General features: G+C 44.4%; 2 protein-coding genes across 4 annotated transcripts; one reads left to right on the top strand and one right to left on the bottom strand.

The window, feature by feature from the left end:
- Positions 1-248: 248 nt before the first annotated feature.
- Positions 249-8,330, bottom strand: HARS2 (histidyl-tRNA synthetase 2, mitochondrial). Of its 3 annotated transcripts, none has more exons than XM_007194109.3 (13): positions 8,033-8,330; positions 6,401-6,475; positions 5,883-6,002; positions 5,676-5,771; positions 4,856-4,981; positions 4,643-4,750; positions 4,285-4,383; positions 3,871-3,964; positions 3,416-3,543; positions 3,081-3,323; positions 2,817-2,933; positions 1,484-1,630; positions 249-1,069 (listed from the first exon to the last, which is right to left on the bottom strand). In XM_007194109.3, exons 1-13 carry the CDS (start codon positions 8,249-8,251, stop codon positions 1,010-1,012), a joined length of 1,632 nt encoding a protein of 543 aa, XP_007194171.1. In that variant the 5' UTR covers positions 8,252-8,330; the 3' UTR covers positions 249-1,009. The 3 variants fall into 3 exon arrangements, with proteins under 3 accessions (XP_007194171.1, XP_007194172.1, XP_057397627.1); XM_007194110.3 differs by having other exon boundaries at positions 1,543-1,630; XM_057541644.1 differs by lacking the exon at positions 6,401-6,475.
- Positions 8,331-8,392: 62 nt separating this feature from the next.
- HARS1 (histidyl-tRNA synthetase 1) lies at positions 8,393-21,465 on the top strand. The gene is made up of 13 exons (XM_007194105.2): positions 8,393-8,570; positions 8,850-8,939; positions 13,858-13,977; positions 16,177-16,272; positions 16,912-17,037; positions 17,668-17,775; positions 17,927-18,025; positions 18,255-18,348; positions 18,566-18,693; positions 18,786-19,028; positions 20,272-20,388; positions 20,589-20,735; positions 21,082-21,465. The coding sequence occupies exons 1-13, from the start codon at positions 8,481-8,483 to the stop codon at positions 21,151-21,153; spliced, it is 1,530 nt and encodes a 509-aa protein (XP_007194167.1). The 5' UTR covers positions 8,393-8,480; the 3' UTR covers positions 21,154-21,465.
- The last annotated feature ends 28 nt before the right edge of the window (positions 21,466-21,493 follow it).

The raw sequence follows: 21,493 nt of genomic DNA, 5'->3' as shown, positions 1-21,493 counted from the left end.
GGGAAGGTCGGTCATCAGCAACACTCTAGGGTAAAGAACTCTAGCAGATATCTCACTATACATTGATTTAGTGACATGACTGTATCTCCAAGTTGGGGGGAAGGGGAACTGTGGCTGCTCCCTTCACTGAATACAGAAACATCACCCCAGGGAGGATACTCCTAGCTCACAGAATCCTCCAGTGTACACTCAAGCGTTTTCCATGGCCTATGCAAACCAATCCCTTGATAACAAATTACCCAAACTACTATATTTAATATTTTATTTAATATATTATACAACCACTTCTAGAACAGGCACCTCCATGGCAGGACATAGAAGTCAGAGCAGTGATTCTGGCACAGGTAATGGTCTCCAAAATCTCAAAAGATCACATCTCAATCTTGTCAGGTCACTTATTAAGTTCAACATTCAAGATTATTAAACAGACAGCCTCACCCTGCTATTATTAACAATGGATGGGCTAGAGAGATGCCACATCAATATAGGCACTGCTATGCCCTTGGGATAGCATCTCTGTCCTCAAACAAAACAGAAAAGAGTCATTGCCCAACTCTTTGCTGTCTCCCAAAAACTCCCTGGACAGGCCAAGGGCAGGCTATGGACAAACTTCCCAGAAACTGGCTCAGAAGCCAGAGTGGAAGGCTAAGTATTTGACTTTTGATCTCAATGGTCAGAATCCTCTCAACCTGAAGTGACTTTCCCAGAGACTTGCTCATAGCAACCATCTCAGCACCTGTTGGCAGCATTCAATGGCATTTCAAACCTGCCATCTGCCTCGGATGTTAGAGCATGTCTCTTTCACATACCAGCCATCTGCGCCCATGCAGAATAGCTGCTCACACTAGCCCAGGAGTCCTCAGGGCCTTCTACAGTTCTGTACCCAGGAAGGATGAAGGATGCAGAGGCACTTGTCACCCATCCTGGCCAGCAGTTGTGGAGTCCCTCAGGAAGTCAGTCCTAGATGAAACCTTTCTACAAAGAGCAGCAGATGGCATTCAGGCAAGGATCAAGACTCAGACAGTCGCTTCTGAATTTCAGCCACAAGATTTTCCCGTGTAATGGCCACCTGAAACATAACAGAACTCTCATGTGACGTACTAGAGAGTGATACTAGTTCCTTAGCCACTACTTTTCTGGACTCATTTAACTCTGCAACTGCTCCCACTACTTATGCAACCAGCAGGGAGGAGTATGTGCTTCAGCCTGACCTGGAGAATGTATGCCCTCAGGACTAAAGGGATTCAAACACCTGATCTATGTCTATTTTGTTCATTAGTCTTGAAATACCCATAGAGGTTTCGTTTGTCCTTTTGCCCACCCAACCAGTCATCGGCTAATGGTTGCCTAGGGTGGGTGCTCATTCATCTCTATCATGATTAACCCTGGAGATATTTTCTCAGCCAAAAGATATATATTTCTTAAAGAATCTAAGAAAGGTAGAAACACTTGGTCCCTCCTATTTCTGCCTGCCCCCACTCACCTCCTCCCTGCTGGCCACTGAACGGAGCTTGATGACCCCTTCCTTCAGTTCTTGCTCACCAATAATGACCACCAGTGGGATGCCCATGTTCTCACAGTAGTGCAGTTGAGTTAGTAGTTTAGGGTTGTTCTTATACATCAGCTCTGCCTGAAAAGGGTAAAGAAAAAATAGGAGACTTAGGGACTTCCCTGGTGGCACAGTGGTTTAGAATCCGCCTGCCAATGCAGGGGACACGGGTTCGAGCCCTGGTCTGGAAAGATCCCACATGCCGCAGAGCAACTAAGCCCGTGCACTACAACTACTGAGCCTGCACTCTAGAGCCCGTGAGCCACAACTACTGAGCCCACGTACCACAACTACTTACTGAAGCCCACATGCCTAGAGCCTGTGCTCCACAACAAGAGAAGCCACTGCAATGAGAAGCCTGCGCACCACAATGAAGAGTAGCTCCCGCTCGCCGCAACTAGAGAAAGCCTGCGCACAGCAACAAAGACCCAATGCAGCCAAAAATTAATTAATTTTTTAAAAAAGAATAGGGGACTTAGACGTGACCATACCAAAGCAACCTAAGTGTCCATCGACGGACGAATGGATAAAGAAGATGTGGCACATATATACAATGGAATATTACTCAGCCATAGAAAGAAACGAAATTGAGTTATTTGTGGTGAGGTGGATGGACCTAGAGACTGTCATACAGAGTGAAGTAAGTCAGAAAGAGAAAAATAAATACCGTATGCTAACACATATATATAGAATCTAAAAAAGAAAAAAAAATGGTTTTGAAGAACCTAGGGGCAGGACAGGAATAAAGATGCAGACGTAGAGAATGGACTTGAGGACATGGGTAGGGGGAAGGGTAAGCTGGGACAAAGTGAGAGAGTGGCATGGACTTATATATACTACCAAAAGTAAAATAGATAGCTAGTGGGAAGCAGCCTCACAGCACAGGGAGATCAGCTCGGTGCTTTGCGTCCACCTAGAGGGGTGGGATAGGGAGGGTGGGAAGGAGACGCAAGAGGGAGGAGATATGGGGATATATGTATATGTATAGCTGATTCATTTTGTTATAAAGCGAAACTAACACACCATTGTAAAGCAATTATACTCCAATAAAGATATTAAAAAAAAAAAACAAAAGAAGTGACCATAACACTCAAACCTCAGGAGCAGGCATATCCAAATAAGTAAGTAGCTAGCCCTCATACCCTAAGAAGACACACTAGTGAACACTAGAAAGATCTTGAGTTCCACCTTAGGCATAAGGTAGAAGTGGGCCTGGTGCATGAATTCCACATATACCTAGATGTTTTGGATATTAGTTCCATTATACCTTGATCCCAGCATCCCAAAGCTCTGCAATTAGCTTCAGCCGTTCTTGGAGAAAGTTCTTCTGAGGTGTGGCCACAAACACTTGGGTCTCTGTGGTCCGTATATTCTCACCAAAAGTCTAGTAAAAGAGAGAGAGAAAGTAAAACTAATAAAAACTTACTTTGCACCAATAATTCAAAAAAACCAAAAACAATCCAACTACACCTTCAGAAACATGAGAGTTTTTAAGGTCTGCAGCCCCACTCTAACCCTACCAAGGACCTACCTTCATCCTCTGCTCCACAATGGAGAAGATCCGCTCTACTCCAATGCTGAGCCCCACACACGGCACCTTGTGGCCTTTGGGGTCAAACATGCCCACCAGCCCATCATAGCGCCCACCAGCAGCCACACTGCCCACATTCAGTGGCTCCTCCTCAGCATGAGCTGGGGTGTGTAGCAGCACTGCTTCATAGATCACTCCTGTATAGTAGTCCAGGCCCCGAGCCAGGCTCAGGTCAAAGGAGATCTGTGGGGACAAGGTTATAGTCAGTCTTAGACAAGACTCAGGACCCTGAGAGCCCTAGACACAGCAGGAGGTCCACTCCCTACCCAGCTTACCTTCTCAGCAATTCCAAATAAAGTCAGGTATTCAAATAGCAGCTTCAGGTCTCCCAAGCCCTCTAGGGCCTGCTTGTTCTGGGATAGTCTGGGATCCTGGAACATTTGTTCCACCAAGGATACCCCTCCTGGAGAGACATGTGGGGAGAAATACGGTCTGTGTTATACACCCAGATGTGTTTCATCCAAATTTATCCCTAATATGCTCCAGCTAGTCCTCCTCATTTTCTTAAAAAAAAAGATCCTGATCACATATGACCAGATTCTCCTCCTCTGCCTCCATCTTTGACACCTGAAGACATAACTGGTTACAGTAAGTAAAAAGGTTATTAAATTCAAACCAGGCTCTGGAACTTAGCACATTTATGAAAAGGAGCTGTTTCAGAGGTAGAAGTTATACACTTATCACTCTCACTCTGGTTCTATCATGTACCTCTGAAAACACTGATTCTTACCATGACATTGGACGTAATCCCCAATTCGATCAGCCATTTCAGCAGCCAGGCCTTTCTTTGCCACCATCTCATGTCTCACATCTTTCCAAGACATCTGCACAAACACCCAAACATTAGCCTAGCCCCAAGATCCTTCTTTCTCTTAATGGAAAAGAACATCTCATTTCATTCATTATGTATGTCACGAGTAGCTAACATTCTACTCAGCAAAGTCAGAGGCAGCTTAGGAAATCCAGCCATAATCTCCACTGTACAGCAAAACTCAGGTCTCGTTTCAGAATGTCTCCTTACCTTCCTCCCAGAAATAGCTCACTTCCAGCCACCATCTCCTTATTTTCCTCTAAAGGTATATATAGATTTGAAGGCAGGGCAGAAACTCTGATAGGATCTACTGAAGCATGTCTTCTTTGTTACCTTGTCTAGTTTGTCAACCGAGGAGCAGATGGCATGGAACTTGCTTTCAGGAACACCACAGACGGCAAATATCCCATCCAAAATCCGCCGGTCATTGACCTGTGAACTCAATGGAAGTGACCCAAGTGGCTTATGAATGACCTCTCCCTCAAAACAATGGCAGTCCCTACTTGCCTGACTAATAAAAGGGATAGAAAGGAAATTCCACAGGGTGACTATATAGATACAGATATAAAATGCAACACCTGTACTAAGAAAGTCCTAGAGCTACAGGCGTAATGGCTGGGGTCACCTATGTTTTGAAACAGCATTAGGCCAAATCCAGACTTCTCCCCTCAGTCCTCAGCTCTGGCCTCACCTTAATGAGAAAATCCCCCAGCTGCAACCCACTAAGGATTTCACACATGATCTTCAAACACTCTGCATCAGGGATCATAGGGTCAAACTGACCAGCAATGTCAAAATCCTACAGCAAAGAAAAAGACAGGCGAAAAAAAATTACTGAGCAGCCAGTTCCTAGGTTGTGGTCCCCAGAACTATCAAACCATGCTGCCTCCATCAGGTCACTTACACACTGGCAGAACTCCCGGTAGCGGCCTTGGACTATGGTTGGGCTCTCCCGCCGCCACACGTTTCCAACATGATAGCGTTTCATCTTCTTCACTTTATTCATGGCCAGATAACGAGCAAAAGGGACCTCACATAAATAGGTTAAGGAGGAAGAATACTACATCCAGAGCTTAGCCCCAGTGGAAAGACATTAGGGAGGACTGGGCCTCTATCAATTGGATCTCATCCACTAGGATTAGAACAAGGACTTTCTCTGTCTCCTTTCCCACTATCCCCAAGGCATATCAATCAATAAACATTGAATAGTGTCAAATGAAGGAATCCCTGCAAGTTTGGTAGAAAGCACGGGAAGCAGAGATAGAAATGACCCAACAACTTCAAGTCTGGGCCCTTCCCTCCCATTCAGATCAATTCTTAACTGTCTCAGAAGAGTCAAGCTTCAGAACCTGGATTTGCCTACAACTTCTATATCAATGTTTCTTCAAGTGTTCAAGGACCACCTGCATCTTAATTATCCAGGTACCTATTTAAAATGAAGATTTCTGAACACCACTCCAGCTACAGAATTAAGAAAATCTGAGGCTAGAGGTCAAAAATCTGTATTTTTGCAAGCTTCCTCAACGGATTCTGACACACTATAAACTTAAATGACAGAGCTCCAGGCCAGGCTCTGCTGGCAGAATTGCCTTCTGGAAGAAACTTGAAGTAAAGGCTGCTGCCAGTGAACCTATAGGGTCCCAGAGTCACTCCTGTCCCGTTATCAGAGAATGCCCTCTGGGTTTGGAAAGAGGTAAGTCAGGCTCCCGTACTTAGAAGGATACAGTAAGGTCATAGCGCAAGGACAACAGCTCTCCACCCTGATCCTTCAGATCATAGATGAGCCCAGAGTCCTCTCCATACTTCTCAGTAAGCATTTCCTGCAGGGGTCAAACAGAAAGTGCCACGGTTAAAAGGAGGACTCCAGAACATAGGTTAGAAGCCCTTTGGGAAAGAAATGGAGTTCCTGCACTCTTTTTTTCTCCTCTTACCTTTAGCTCAAATGCCGGGGTATCCAACCCCTTTGCTCCATGACGTTTAAAGCAGCTAACAACCATATCAATAATTTTCTCCCTCACAACCATCTGCTGGGGACTAAGATCTCTGGTGCCCTAGAAACCAAAAGGAGCCAGAGTGAAAACAAAGACAAAGACAAGTCCATTTAAGACAAAGAGTTAAACTACATCTATAATCTAAGGTCTGGAGTTGAAATCTCTTTGAGTTCAGATGACTATGAGCCCCACCCAGTACCTCAAGAATAGTGAAGAATTAGTGAAATAGTGAAAAATTAAAAATAGGGAATACCCTGGGTGTCCTGTGGTTAGGACTCTGCGCTTTCACTGCCAAGGGTCTGGGTTCAACCCCTGGTCGGGGAACTAAGATCCCGCAAGCCATGCGGCACAGCCAAAACAAACAAACAAAAACAAAAACATTAAAAGTGGTCAGGAAGAGAAGCACAGGGCAGAACTCCAAGGCACTCTAACGGACAGGGTGGGGCAAAGGGCATTACCTTTGGGGTCTTGATAATAAAATTTGATTTCTCTTGATGTGGTTTCAGTTGGGTTGCTAACGCTGCCTCCGCAACCTGGCAGAAAAAATGTGAGATATGGCTCCTCTCAATACTGGCCAAACCTGTGGTATCTCTGGCCCTGTGTACCACCAACCTGAAAATACTTTTGGCCCTGAGCAACAGGAAGTCTGAACACTATTTTATCTATCCCAATCTCAGCCCACTTCCAAAAACCCAGTTGTATCTGCAATATATAATACATATGGGATCAGATGTTTACCATACAAGCTTCCTCACTATAATTGGAGTTTTTAAAAGTATGAAAAACTTTAACCAGCAAAAAACAAGGAAGGCACAAAGCAACCCAAGACTACCACCACTAACCATATAGGAGTAGGGATTAGTATGATCTCCAGTTCTCAGTTCCTACTCAAAGAGCGAAAAATAAGAATTGTTAATAAGGTAGCAATGGTCATTAGGCTTGGAGATAGGGAAAATGTAACTGGAAGACAGAAGAGAAACAGCCCAAGAACACAAAACATGCCTGTGGAATGAAAAGGAATGGATTTCCTGATTGAAAAAAAAAAAAAAAAAAAAGGGCTTCCCTGGTGGCGCAGTGGCAGTGGTTGAGAATCTGCCTGCCAATGCAGGGCACACGGATTCGAGCCCTGGTCTGGGAAGATCCCACATGCTGCGGAGCAACTAGGCCCGTGAGCCACAACTACTGAGCCTGCACATCTGGAGCCTGTGCTCTGCAACAAGAGAGGCCGCGATAGTGAGAGGCCCGCGCACCGCGATGAAGAGTGGCCCCCGCTTGCCACAACTAGAGAAAGCCCTCACACAGAAACGAAGACCCAACACAGCCATAAATAAATAAATAAATAAATAAATAAAAATTAAACTTAAAAAAAAAAAAGAGAGCAGCTACTTAAAAAAAAAAAAAAAGCCGATTGGTAGGATGCTGTGACTGCAAATAACAAAAGATCTGAGCTCTGTTGTTCATGATAGCACAAAGCATCTACTAGGAACACAATAGTGTCATTCCCAAGGTAAAACAGAATCTGTGATTTTGATTATCACCAGCAGGCCGTATGCCCTTCCAGAAATATAGAGCGTGTAGTAGTTCATACTTTGGCAGATTCTGTGCTCCAAAGGACAGCAGTTGAAGCCCACAACCCCTCCTAAGAATCCATAATCTCTGAAAACTAAAAATTTTGAGGTAAATTCTAATGTGAACTCACTCTACTTATGGTAGTTAGTCATCTCACTTAGTGGGAATAGTCGTATATTTTGCTTAAAAAAATTTAAATGTGTTTGATCCTAAAAGGTTCAGATAAGGGACTGTGGACCTATATTAAAATGCTCCCTTACTATGTAGTCATAGGTAAGTCATTTAACCTTGGAGCCTCCGTTTCCTCAACTGTAAAACGGAAATAATAACCCCAACATCTCAAGATTGCTATGATGATTAAATGACAAAGCATCCTAAAAGGTCTTAGCTCTGTGTCGGTACATGGTGGGCACTCAATAAAAAACCGACTGTTAATACTGCGGGAGTACAGGCCGCGAGTCTATGCTTTCAGACCTGGAGATCCTGCCCCGACAGACCAGAGCTATCTCAGTCTGGCTCACCTGGCTATGAGAATGGACTGCCCCGATGCATACAGCACCGGGCGGCCGCCGGAGCTGGCCAAACAGCACAGCCCAGGCCCTCCCATGTAGGAGTCCGAGCTGGGGCATCGTGCAGCAGGAGGCAGGATTTCCGGAACACGAGGCAAAGGACCTAAGAAGGAGGCAGACAGGACCCCAGGAAGGGTACAGGGCGCTGTAGAGGCGAACCCCGAGCACCATATTAGAGGTGAGCGTTTCTACACCTCCCGAATCCCGCAGGGTGGTTCCAGTCCTCTCTGGCTTCCGCCCAGCTTCCGCATTTCCGGTAGGAACCGGAAATGATTGTTGTACTGAGTGGTGGCTTTCTAGGCGTGCGGGCCCTCGACTCGATAGCCGGAAGTCATCCGAGCTGAAGCTGTGGCCCCCCACAACCTACCTAGACACCAGTCAGCTCCAGTTGGCAGCCAGTATGGCAGATCGTGCCACGCTGGAGGATTTTGTGCGACTTCAGGGAGAGCGCGTGCGGGCCCTTAAGCAGCAGAAGGCCGGCGCCGAGCAGGTACGACCCAGGAGGCAGGAGAGGGGACAAAGGAAGGCCTGGGAGAACAGAGCGGGGAGTGGTCTGCACAGAGGATGGGGATGTGGAAGAAGGGACTGGACTTGTAGGTAGGAGGACGGGCTGGGTGGGGAGGTAGCTGCGGTAGGACCCGAGAGAAGCAAAGCTAGGCTTGGGAGAGAGATATGCCCCACATCCTGATGAGGGAGGGATACTGAATGAATGATGGAAGAGGGAGGGGGTGGCAGATGTGGTAGCCCAGCGCCTACTTTCCCTCCACAGATCGAGGAGGAGGTGGCAAAACTACTGAAACTGAAGGCACAACTGGGCCCTGATGAAGGGAAACAGAAGTTTGTGCTCAAAACCCCCAAGGTAAATATTCCTTTAGGGAGCCTCTGAGAGGGTCCCTAATTCCACTTACAAGGACGCATATATGCCTGCTTCTCTGAATCAGGTAATTGAGGAGGATCTGAAATCCTGCAGAGGAAACAACAGTTGGCTGTAGGCGCCAGGCTGGATTGGACTCTGAGTCATTCTGGGATGGCAAAGTGATGGCAGAAACTAGGCCAGCTGGGTGCTTAGGGGAGTCTACCTGCTACTGCTACTCCTTCTTTCATTCAGTAAATATTTACTAAGTGCTTACTGTGTGCCTAGCACTGTACAAAGCAGTGAGTGTACCATGGTGAACAATATAGCCTGCCCTCAGGGAGCTTACATTCTACTGAAGGAAACAGGCTTAGGAGAAATAATCCCACACATGGATATGTAACTACAAATTGTGTTAAGTGATGTAAAGAAGTAAAAAGGATGCTCTGAGAAAAATAAGGGAGAACTGGGAAGTCTGAAGAAGTGATAGACTAGATAACCTAATAGATGAGTGGAAGACAGCCGGGTGAAGAGTGTGAGGAAGATAAGTCCAGGTAGGGTATGGAAATACTGAAGTGAGAAAGAACCTTGGTAGTTTCCAGGAACTATAAAAAGACCTTTATGACTAGAACCAAATAGAGAAGGAGAGTAGATTGGAATGAAGTTGGAGATTCCTAGCTCAACCACCATGATTTCAGTTCAGATGCCACTTTCTGTAAGTTCTGTAAACTGAACTATTTACCTATCATCTGGGTTCCCTTGGCACTTCATAAGTATCTCTGTTATTGCATTTATTGCTGACTTTTCATTATTCACATGGTTTATTTAACCTGAGAGTCTGGGACTAAATAGGTATTCAATGAATGTATGTGAAATTTAATTCCAAAGTAGAGGGGAGATGATCTGTCTTCCTTATGTTGAGATGTCACCGTTTAAGAGTAATTCTTTGGGCTCCTAAAATCACTGAGCTATTCCTTTCTACATATAACTCATTTCAAAGGTTAAAGAGATGGTGTAAAACCCCAAGGCAGTGACCATCAGTAGTTATTCAAACTATTGGGTGAAAAGATTAATGGGGATTTATGATACATCAGGCTGACCTCAGCTAAACCCAATGATCAATCTTAGCATCACTAAAAGTAGGACAACCAGACATTATGTTCCTCTTGACGTGATGCAATAAGAAGTACACAGCACCACCTATGAAGTATTCTTGCCAAGAAGAATTGTACCTGAATCTAATCAGTCTTCAGACTTAACTACCAGTTTACCTAACTACCAGTTTACTGGAAATATGGGAAATGGAGGAACATGTTAAATGACCACATTGAATAAACGGTTAACCAAATCTAGAACGAGAAAAATTCTTTCAGAAAAATGACTCAGTTTCCTCAACAAATAAAGGACATTTTTTTTAAAAAAAGGAAAGGAAACTGTTGCAGATTAAATAGACATGAGACATATAAACCAAGTACAAGTTATGAACTTATTAAGAATCTGATTCAAACAAGTCAACCATAAAAAGATATTATTGTGGCAGTTGGGGGTAATTAAACATGGTTTGGGCACTAGGTAAAGGGTTGCTGTTAAATTATATTGGGTGTAAGAAAGGTATTGTAGTGTTTTGTTTTTTAATCCTTATATGTTAGACAATCATACTGAAATATTTATGATGAAAGTATATGATATCTGGGACTTACTTTAAAATACTGCAGGAAAAAAAATGTTGGGGCTTAGATAAAATAAGGATAGCAGATGTTGATAGTTGTTGAAGGTAGGTAATAAACACAGGGTGGGGTGGTCCAGTGTACTATTCTCTATAATGTGTGTTGGAAAATTTCCATAATTTAATGTTAAAAGAAAATGAGATACAGCAGAAACTAACACAACACTGTAAAGCAATTATACTCCAATAAAGATGTTTAAAAAAAAAAAAGAAAATGAGAATATACTGGAGAGTTAATATCCACTTAGTTTGTTGAAATACATTTCTTGACATGTGATTCATAATTAACAGAAAACTCAGTATTATGGGGAAAGGACTTTTTCAAGGAACCTTCCTGGTCAAAATTATTTTCATAATGTTATTTGCCTTTTTCACTTCGTTTGCGGTGAGGTGCAAAAGCACTGGTGTGTAGAACTGCTGGTGTCTTAGCACAAATTAAGATATTGGCACTGAGCTGTACTAATAACCATTATGTTCTTTACTTTCGTGAACTCACAGTAAAAAAAAAGATTCAGTTTCACTTAAGAATGTCCTTGATAAAACAGTAAAAATTATTAATTTTATTGAATATCGACCCTTGAGTACACTGTTTTTTAATGTTCTGTATGATGAAATGGAAAGCACAAATAAAGCACTTCTGCTGCATTCCAAAGTAGGAAAAATGCTTGTGCCATGTGTGAACTGTAGGCTGAACTAGCTGCTTTTTTCATGGAAAACCTTTTTTATTTCAAAGAAAAACTGAAAGATAAACTATTGTGTTAAAGATTTGGATATTGGGCAGATATTTTCACAAAAATGAACAAAGTGAGCCTTGTCACCTCAAGGAAAACATTCAGCGGTATTTGTTGCCAGTGATAAAATTCAAGTGTTGGAGTCAAAGTTAGAACTTGTGTTTTCCACCATGAGCTTGACAGGTTCTCAATACTTGAAGACTTTCCTGATGAGATCTATGGTGACATGAACAAATACGGTTTTTTGATATTGTATAATGAGGCATATCAACATTTGGAAGATCTATGTAACTGTTATCAAAGAACAAATATTTTCTAAATGACCAATGCATGATGTTATAAAATTGTGCCTGCGTAAAATATCCAAAGTACAAGATAGAGTAACAGATATTTCTAAAATCGTACTAAAATATACATAACATAAAATTTGCCATTTCAACCATTTTTAGGTGTACAGTTCAGTGGCATTAAGTACATTCATATTGCTGTACAACCATAACCACTATTCAACCCCCAGAACTTTTTCATCATACCAAACTGAAATTCTTTACCCATTAAACAGTAACACCCCATTCTACCCTCCCTTCAGCCCCTGGTAACCATCGTTCTACTTTCTGTCTCTGTGAATTCTGGGTACCTTATAATGGATTTTAATGTAACAGTGTGAAAAGTTCATTGATGTAGTTTCAGATTCCACATTGCAAACCAATCCTTAAGAAGCTCTCCCTCTTTGGATTTTGGTGTAGTTTAAGAAGAATATCTGGGGCTTCCCTGGTGGCGCAGTGGTTGAGAATCTGCCTGCCAATGCAGGGGACACGGGTTCGAGCCCTGGCCTGGGAAGATCCCACATGCCACGGAGCAACTAGGCCCGTGCACCACAACTACTGAGCCTGCGCGTCTGGAACCTGTGCTCCACAACAAGAGGCCACGACAGTGAGAGGCCCACGCACCACGATGAAGAGTGGCCCCCGCTTGCCATAACTAGAGAAAGCCCTCGGACAGAAACGAAGACCCAACACAGCCAAAAATAAAATTAATTAATTAATTAATTTAAAAAAAATATCTACAATTAGCTGAAAAGTTTACTAAAAATATTCCTCCTTTTACAATTACACATCTCTGTAAGGCTAGATTTTCTTTATATAATCAACCAGAACAACATATCACAACAGAATTGAATGCAAAAAGCATATATGAGAATTCAGCTGTCTTCTGTTAACCCAGGCATTAAAGATTTGCAAAAATGTAAATCAATGCCACTCTTGTCACCAAATGTTTTTGTTTTGGAAAGTAGTTACATTTTCCTAAAATGTTATTTATGTTAACATGTAATGGATTTTCTTTTTGTTAAGTGAATTAATATTTTTAAATGTTTGCAGTTTTAATTTATAATACGATAAATATTGATAGGTATAATCCACTTTGGGGTCCTTAGTAAATAGTAAGAGTGTAAAGGAGTCCTGAGACTAAAGAGGTCCTACTTGTGAGTAGCATATAAAAGCCCAAACTAGAAGCTCTGACCTGGAAGAACAGAGTTCTAGTACTGACTGCCAGGAAACAGCTGAATGGCCTTAAGTAATGATTTAACTTCTCAACACGTTCAAATTCATTTACTTAGCCCTTGTCATAGGGCTATCAGAAAAAAATTAAAGAAAAAAATAGTGGGGACTTCCCTGGTGGCACAGTGGTTAAGAATCCGCCTGCCAAAGCAGGGGACACGGGTTTGAGCCCTGGTCCGGGAAGATCGCACATGCCTCGGAGCAACTAAGCCTGAATGCCACAACTACTGAGCCTGTGCTCTAGAGCCCGTGAGCCACAACTACTGAGCCCGCGTGCTACAACTACTGAAGCCCACGCACCTAGAGCCCGTGCTCTACAACAAGAGAAGCCACCGCAATGAGAAGCCTGCGCACCGCAACGAAGAATAGACCCCGCTCGCCACAACTAGAGAAAGCCCGCGTGCAGCAACGAAGACCTGATGCAGCCAAAAATAACTAAATAAATTTAAAAAAAAAAAAGAAAGAAAAAATAGTGTTCATTAGGATTTTTTTTTAAGGTATGTTGGGAGAGAATGTTACTTGTAAAATTTGGAATTAGATTCATTAAGCCAGTTTGAGTTGGTTATATGCCTGTCATCAGGTAGATGTTTTCTATTAGGCAGGGGAATGTTCTGTTTCCCAGAAAATGAGTTTAGGAAAATTTCTCAGAGAACAGAGTTCCAAGAATTCTAGAATACAGAACCAAGCTAAAAAGGGGTTGGAATTTAGAAGGGTGAGAGCAAATGGGTGTGGTAATTAATAGGGAATTGTTTGTACTTGTTTTACAACTCAGTGACCTGTAGGAAAACCTAAATTTGGGGCAGGGTTTTCATTCGCCATCATTGAAGTCATGCTTTTATATTTCTAGACCTTACTGTTCTTTGTTTTTAAACCCCATCCCTGGTTCTCTGGCTGATTTTGACTCCAAGGGCACAAGAGACTACAGTCCCCGGCAGATGGCAGTTCGGGAGAAGGTGTTTGATGTAATCATCAGCTGTTTCAAGCGCCACGGTGCAGAAGTAATTGATACACCTGTGTTTGAACTAAAGGTGAGGGGTGGATGAGGAGAAATTGCATGGTGGAATAATGGGTATACAAACAACAAAGAGGATGGCAAGAGAGTGAAGACCAAAGGTCTCTCTCTTGTTGCAGACAAAGATTGGCATTTTCTCCATGAGAAGGGGGACAGGACTGGCATAGAGAAAGAGGCCCTGCTTTTTATTTACCTTGGTTGTGGCCAGCAGCATCCAAAAGAGAGCCCTTCTCAGGAGTGGAAGTTGTTATGGCTCCTGTCTACATTGAATTCCATGGCACCTGTACTTGAGATGTTTCCTAGATACATGTAAATCGAACATATAAAGGATAAATATGCAACCAGTCTCCTATTGATGGACCCTGAGGTTGTTTCTAGTTCTTTGCTATTAAAAAATGGTTCTTTGCATCCCTCCCTGCTTAAAACCCAGTGACTCCCAATGCATTTATAATAAAATCCAAACTCTTTACTCAGGCTTACAAGGCCCTACATGATGTGGCAACTGCCTACCTTTCCCACATCATCTCATGTGCTTCTTCCCCTTGCCCACTGTGCTACCATGGTCTTTTTCTATTCCTGGAACATATTAAATATGTTTCTTTCTTCGAGCCTTTGTTCTTGCTCTTCCCTCTTGCTGAACTCCCTTTTTCTCTAGCTCTCTGCATGACTTTAATTCCAGAGTAAATTAGACATGACAGATTTAAATTTCAGATTTCAACTAAAATACCATTCCTCAAATACTCCTCTCCAACTGCCTTGTCTAAAGTAGCCCTTGTCTATCACATTGACCTATTTTATTTCCGTTAAAGCAGCTATCACTATCAAAAGTTATGTTAATTTGTTTCCTTGCATTAATGTACTGCCTGTTTCTTTTCATTACTATAGAAGATCCATGAGGGCATGGACTGCCTTTGTTCACTGATGTATACACAGGGCTTAGAACAATGTCTGGTACTAGTGGGCATTTATCTGCAGGGTAAATTCACAGAAGTAGAATTTCTGGGTCAAATGGTTGTACTCATTCCTATTTCTACCAACTATATTAGTTTGCTAGTGTTCCCATAACAAAATACCATAGACTGGGTGGCTTAAAGAACAGAAATTTATTGTCTGGAGGCTAGAAGTCCAAGATAAGCTGTCAGCAGGGTTGGTTTCTTCTGAGGGTCATGAGGGAAGGATCTGCTTAAGGCCTCTCTCACTGGCTTTTAGATGGTGTCTTTTCCCTATGTCTTCACATCATCTTCCCTCCTCTGTGTCCAAATTTCCTCTTTTTATAAGGACATGAGTTATATTGGATTAAGACTCATCCTAATGACCTCATTTTACCTTAATTACTTCTTTAAAGACCTGTCTCCAAATAGAGTCACAATCTGAGGTTACGGGGGCCGGGTGGGTGCAGGGAATAGCGCTTCAATATATGAATTTCGAGGGGACACGATTCAGGCCATAATACCAACCACTGTATTCTCTGGCCATAACACCAACCATTGTATGAGTGTTTCTATTTTCTACACACTGGGAATTTTCAGGTTTTTTGAACTTTGCCAGTCTGATAGTGAAATATGTTATCTTGTTGAAGACATCACAGGGCAAGGACTCTCTCAGTTTTGGCTTTTGACAGTGTTCAAATCTTAGGCCGTCATAAAAACATTTATCTTTGTTGATCTAATGACCCACTCCTAGGCATTTATCCTCCAAAAAAATATTCAAAAGAAAAAACTGTGTACCCAAATATATTTATTGAAATGCTATGGAATTTTTTTTTCAATTGGAATAACCTAAACATCTATCAGTGTAACACTAGGAAGGAAGGAAATAGCTTCTTCTCACTAGAATATTATGCAGCGTTTTTTTTTTTTTTTTTTTTGGCCATGCCGCACAGCTTGCGGGATCGTAGTTCCCCAACTGGGGATTGAACCCAGGCCCTCGGCAGTGAGCGCGCAGTCCTAACCACTGGACCACCAGGGAACTCCCAATGCAGCTTTTAAAAATAATACTTCAGCTGTCACAAAATGGAAATGTGATAAGCAGAAAACCAAATTGGTATTTCCTTGATTATAACTACATCAAATAAGGAAACATTGGGAGAGAGAACAGAGGAAATGTAGATAAGTTGAAATCAGTCATAGTTAGAATGGTGGGTTTTTGTTTTTAAAACTTCCTTTCAAATTGTTATATTTATCATTATGATCACATTTCTTTATGTTTTCTCCAGGAAACACTGACTGGAAAGTATGGGGAAGACTCTAAGCTTATCTATGACCTGAAGGACCAAGGTGGGGAGCTGCTGTCTCTTCGCTATGACCTCACTGTATCTTTTTAAACTTTGGATGTATTGGCCCTTTCTGGGCTGGGGCTTTTTCTAGCCTCAGGTTTGGGGGAGCTAGACATAGGTGGGATCAAATATAATGCATCTTGCAGTCAGGGAAGTTATTTCTCTAAACCAGGAGCTGGGCTTTGGCTAAACAGAGCATAGCTAGCCTTCGAAGGCTTCTGAATCCTGAGTGAGACCTCAGCTTTATGTCAGGGTCCAGTTCTGACTCTGCCAACAATCCCCTGGATTCAGAATACATCTCCCTTGCCCTGGCTGGTGGACAGAATTCTCCCTAATTGACCAACAGCACTTTTCCTTTATCTCCAAGCTATGTCAGAGAATCATCTGTTTAGAGATCCCTACTTGGGGCCCTTTTTCTGCTCCCTGGCCAATCTGCCCACCCCCCTGCTGTGCTCAGCATAGCCCAAAAAGAAAAGAGCCTTAATATTTTATGAGACTTCAGCTGCCCAGTATGGTAACAAAGTTGATTCTTGCTCATGTTCAGAAATGCTGTTAATCTTACAGATGGTGGTTTTACCCACACAGGGTGCGGTTAGACCCCAGCTTCTGTTGATGATGATAATCAACTTCCAGACTGTGAAAGGTGGGGCTTTCCCCTTAACTCTTTGTCATCAGGTTCCTTTTGCTCGATATTTGGCAATGAATAAACTGACCAACATTAAACGCTACCACATAGCAAAAGTATATCGGCGGGATAACCCAGCCATGACCCGAGGCCGATATCGGGAATTCTACCAGTGTGTGAGTATGGGGGCAGGATGGGTAAGGAGGCCCTCCCTTGAGCCAGTAGAATCTATTGAGTACTTTTGGTGTCCTGAAAAATCTAGATGCCCCAGATAATGCTAACCCTAAGATTTCTTTAGTATTTTCATATACAGGACAGGGATCACTCTCCTCATTTTATCTGAGGAAACTTGAGGCTCAGCAAGATGAAGAGATCATAGGGATAAGAAAGGCAAAGTTAGGACTAGAACTCTGGGTCCAGTGCTTTTTATATTAAACCACAGTGATAGGATCACAGCAAAGGATGAGGAAACTGGATTTGAGGTACTGTCGCCCAGACTGGTGGCACAGATTCTGAATGAATAAAGGACTAAGGCCGTATAATTGCTCCCACAACAGTGGAAGGAAATAAGGAAAAATAGATGAGTGAGATAATGAAGGAATAGCCCTGTGGATGGGAAGAAAACCAGGACTGGTAAGAGACCCAGGAATACTGGGGTTTTGCTCTGGGCTGACAGTCAGACGGAGAATGAAGAATGTGGTCTGCGCATGAGTGCAAAGAGGCCTCCTTCATAGAGAGCAGAGCTCCCAGGAGTCCTCCCTCAAGGTTAAACCCCTGAGGATCTCTAGCTAACCCTCTCCCTACAGGATTTTGACATTGCTGGGCAATTTGACCCCATGATTCCTGATGCAGAGTGCCTGAAGATAATGTGTGAGATCCTGAGTTCACTCCAGATAGGTGACTTCCTGGTCAAGGTCAGAGCTGAATGGGGCTGGGAGGGCAGAGCTGGGCCTGGCCTCTCACAGGAGAAGGTCCTGGTGCAGATGAACCAGTAGCCTAAGTGTCCAAGGCTATCGAGGGTCCTGTAAAGAGATTCTCTTCTCACTATGCCTTGGGTCGCTGCAGGTGAACGATCGGCGCATCCTAGATGGGACGTTTGCCGTCTGTGGTGTTCCTGACAGCAAGTTCCGCACCATCTGCTCCTCAGTGGACAAGCTGGACAAGGTAACGACCCAAACCCCTGACTCTTCTTTTCCCAGATCACACCCTGCCCTGAGAAATGGAAAAGATTAGGAGAGAGAGGGCCCTGCCTCTATGCCCACAGAGGAAGATTAGCCCCAGGATATAGGTTGACGGGCAGCTTCTCCTCAAGACCACCCCCTGAGAAGGGCTCACACTTGCTCTGCACTGGGGAAGCTGCCCAGGGTTCCCTGACTGGTATCTGTCTGCTCAGGTTTCCTGGGAGGAAGTAAAGAGTGAGATGGTGGGAGAGAAGGGCCTGGCACCTGAGGTGGCTGACCGCGTTGGGGACTACGTCCAGCAGCATGGTGAGAAACAAACCCTGCCTCCCCGGCAGCCATCCCACTGCCCTCAAGCTAAAGCCAGACTCCTCCGTGTGTGTGTGTGTGTGTATGCACTGGAGAGAGAGGGAAAGGGAATGCATGTGTGTGTGTGCACACATGCATACATGTGTAATCCAGAGGAAAAGGTAAAGCCCTTATCTTTTTCTTCTTGTCAGTCTGGCTCACAAATCTGTCTCCCCAGGTGGGGTATCCCTGGTGGAACAGCTGCTCCAGGATCCTAAATTGTCCCAAAACAAGCAGGCCTTGGAGGGCCTGGGAGACCTGAAGCTGCTATTTGAGTATCTGACCTTGTTTGGCATTGCTGACAAGGTGAGTCAGGTTGGGATGGGAGCCTTAGCTGAGCTCCAGGGCTGGAGGCCTTTGATCCTCATCTGCTACTGACCATGTTCTTATCCCTCCAGATCTCCTTCGACCTGAGCCTTGCTCGAGGGCTGGACTACTATACCGGGGTGATCTATGAGGCAGTGCTGCTACAGCCCCCAGCCCAGGCAGGGGAAGAGCCCCTGGGTGTGGGCAGTGTGGCGGCTGGAGGGCGCTATGATGGGCTGGTGGGCATGTTTGATCCCAAAGGGCGCAAGGTGCCATGCGTGGGGCTCAGCATTGGGGTAGAGCGGATCTTCTCCACTGTGGAGCAGAGGCTGGAGGTAGGTCTTCGGGCTGGGTGGAAGACATTCTGGGCAGATGGTGGCACCTGAGCTATCTTCTTTGATCTCTAAGGGGGCAAGTAGTACTGCATTGGGCAAGTTGCATCTTTGCAAAGAAATGGAGAGAAGACTGTTGCTGTCCTTCAGACTCCCACCCCATTATAGGCCAGCTTGATGGATCTTTGATCATTCTTTCTTCACAAAATCCTTTGCTCCCTACTTCCTTCAGAGCTGTCAGGAATCTAGGCCAATATATCCAAAGACCTGAATCTTCCTCATAACACAGAACACTTAATACTTTACTACTCTGTGCTAAGCACTGTGCTTAGTGCTTTTCACGCATTGTCTAATCAAACTCTTAAACAGCCCTCTGAGGGTAGCTACTTTTATTATTTACATTTCTTAGGCAAGGGAACTGAAGATTATAGATCAAATAATTTGCCCAAGGTTTAAGTGGCAGAGTCAGAATTTGGATGCAGGCAGTCCAACTCCAAAGTCTTGCTCCCACTCTGCGATATTGTCTCTAAGTGGGAAGCGTGTATCTGAGGCTGTGGGATCCCTCAGATGGCTATCCTGACTCTCTAGCACCTAGAGTAACATGAAGAAAGCCCTTCTTGGCCTCAAGCCCACCTTTGTTGCTACTGCTCTTAAGTGGCTGGTTGCCTTTCATCCCTCGGGTAATGCTCTGGCAGTAACCTTCCCACTGCTCCCACCCTTTTCTCTAGAGTGGAACCCACTGGTGTTTTCCAATTGAGGTCACTGTTCCAGTAGGCATCTTATGTTGTAAGAACAATGGGAATAGTTTTCCAGAAAAAGAGACAACAGCAGCATTCTTTCTCCCCTCCATCCACACACCCCCCAAGTTGTGCCCTATGGCTGACGTATAAGAGACACAGTCTCCTGACTGTGGGAACTAGGACTGCCAGGGGTGATTGGATTGCCTGGGTGAGCTCAGAATATCACTTATGATGCATAAGGTTCTAGATGGAGATAAGCTTGAAGTTACTGTACATAAGCTACCTTTGCCCTCCATTATTAATTCTGGCAAGTCCTAAGTACAAGCCAGTCAGTTCATTTCTTATTCTTCTAAGAGCTACTTTTTGCCCAGTTGCTAGATGAGAAGACTAGCCTGCCCTGGTGGAGTTGGGCCTGGTCTCAGAATCCTGACAAGAGCCTGCTTTGTTTGCTCTTTTAAGGTGTTGTAAAGGGTAGCCCAGTTCTTTCTTAACTGCTTCTTCCCTAGGCCTTGGAGGAGAAGGTACGGACCACAGAAACACAGGTGCTTGTGGCATCTGCACAGAAGAAGCTGCTGGAGGAGAGACTGAAGCTCATCTCAGAGTTATGGGATGCTGGTATCAAGGTAGAGGAGGCAAGCCCCAGGGTGGCAGCAAATTTGGGAGTGCTGGACACAAACGAAATAAAAGCTTATCCATAGTGGCCCTGCCATTACTGTGACTTCTTGGGGTGAAGGTCAGAGCAAGGTGCCAACTTGGGCCCCAAGGAGGTTGTCCCGGAGGACTGCAGAAGACAGCCTTCATCTCTTTCCCTGGTCCCCTGCAGGCAGAGCTGCTCTACAAGAAGAACCCCAAGTTACTGAACCAGCTGCAGTACTGTGAGGAGGCAGGCATCCCACTGGTGGCCATCGTTGGTGAGCAAGAGCTCAAGGACGGGGTCATCAAGCTCCGCTCGGTGGCCAGCAGGGAAGAGGTAAGTAGGTGGACAGGAGGGCTGAGGGATGGGGAATGTGTGCCATTTCGGCAGGCCAAGGCCCATCCAAGACCTAAGCAAAAGCCTGGCATTCATATTAACACCCACTCCTAAAGGACTTAAGGGGGTAACATGTTACTATGGTCATGGCAGGGTAAAATCTCCATCCCCACACATACCCTGTGTCTCTCCACCTCCCACAAGAAGCGCTGCCTCTCCCCTGAGGTGTTTGATTGGGTTCCTGCGCCCAGCTGAGCCAGGCATGATGACTAGAGGAAGGCATGGGTGCTCAGAGAGCAGTGGAACACAAGATGCTCATACCACCTTATTCCTCCATCCTGGCCAGGTGGACGTCCGAAGAGAAGACCTTGTGGAGGAAATCAAAAGGAGAACAAGCCAGCCCCTTTGCATCTGCTGAGTTGAACTATCAGAGGAAAGTGGGACTGGCACTATTTAAGGCTAAGACAAAACTCTGCATACGTACTTCAACAGCTTTGCACGTTTCCTTCCCAACAGGAAGACCTGAAGAGTGGTCAGAACAGAGACTTTTTTATTTTTATTATGATTATTTTATTGGTAATCACAGGCAAAAATGGCCACCCAAAAATGGGTGGGCCACGGGGAACTGGCCCAAGATGGTCTCCTCGGCAGGGCCCTACAACCAGGTGGAGGCAACGCTTCCCACAACCAGCCGCCGAGGAAAGTCCAATAAAATGCCTCAACCACTGGAGCCTGCCTGTGTCACTACTGCCTAGCCC

This window comes from Balaenoptera acutorostrata, chromosome 2 (genome assembly GCF_949987535.1).
Source record: "Balaenoptera acutorostrata chromosome 2, mBalAcu1.1, whole genome shotgun sequence".
Lineage (NCBI taxonomy): Eukaryota > Metazoa > Chordata > Mammalia > Artiodactyla > Balaenopteridae > Balaenoptera > Balaenoptera acutorostrata.
Note: the sequence above shows the minus strand (reverse complement) of the source record. Positions and strands in the feature narration are given on the sequence as shown.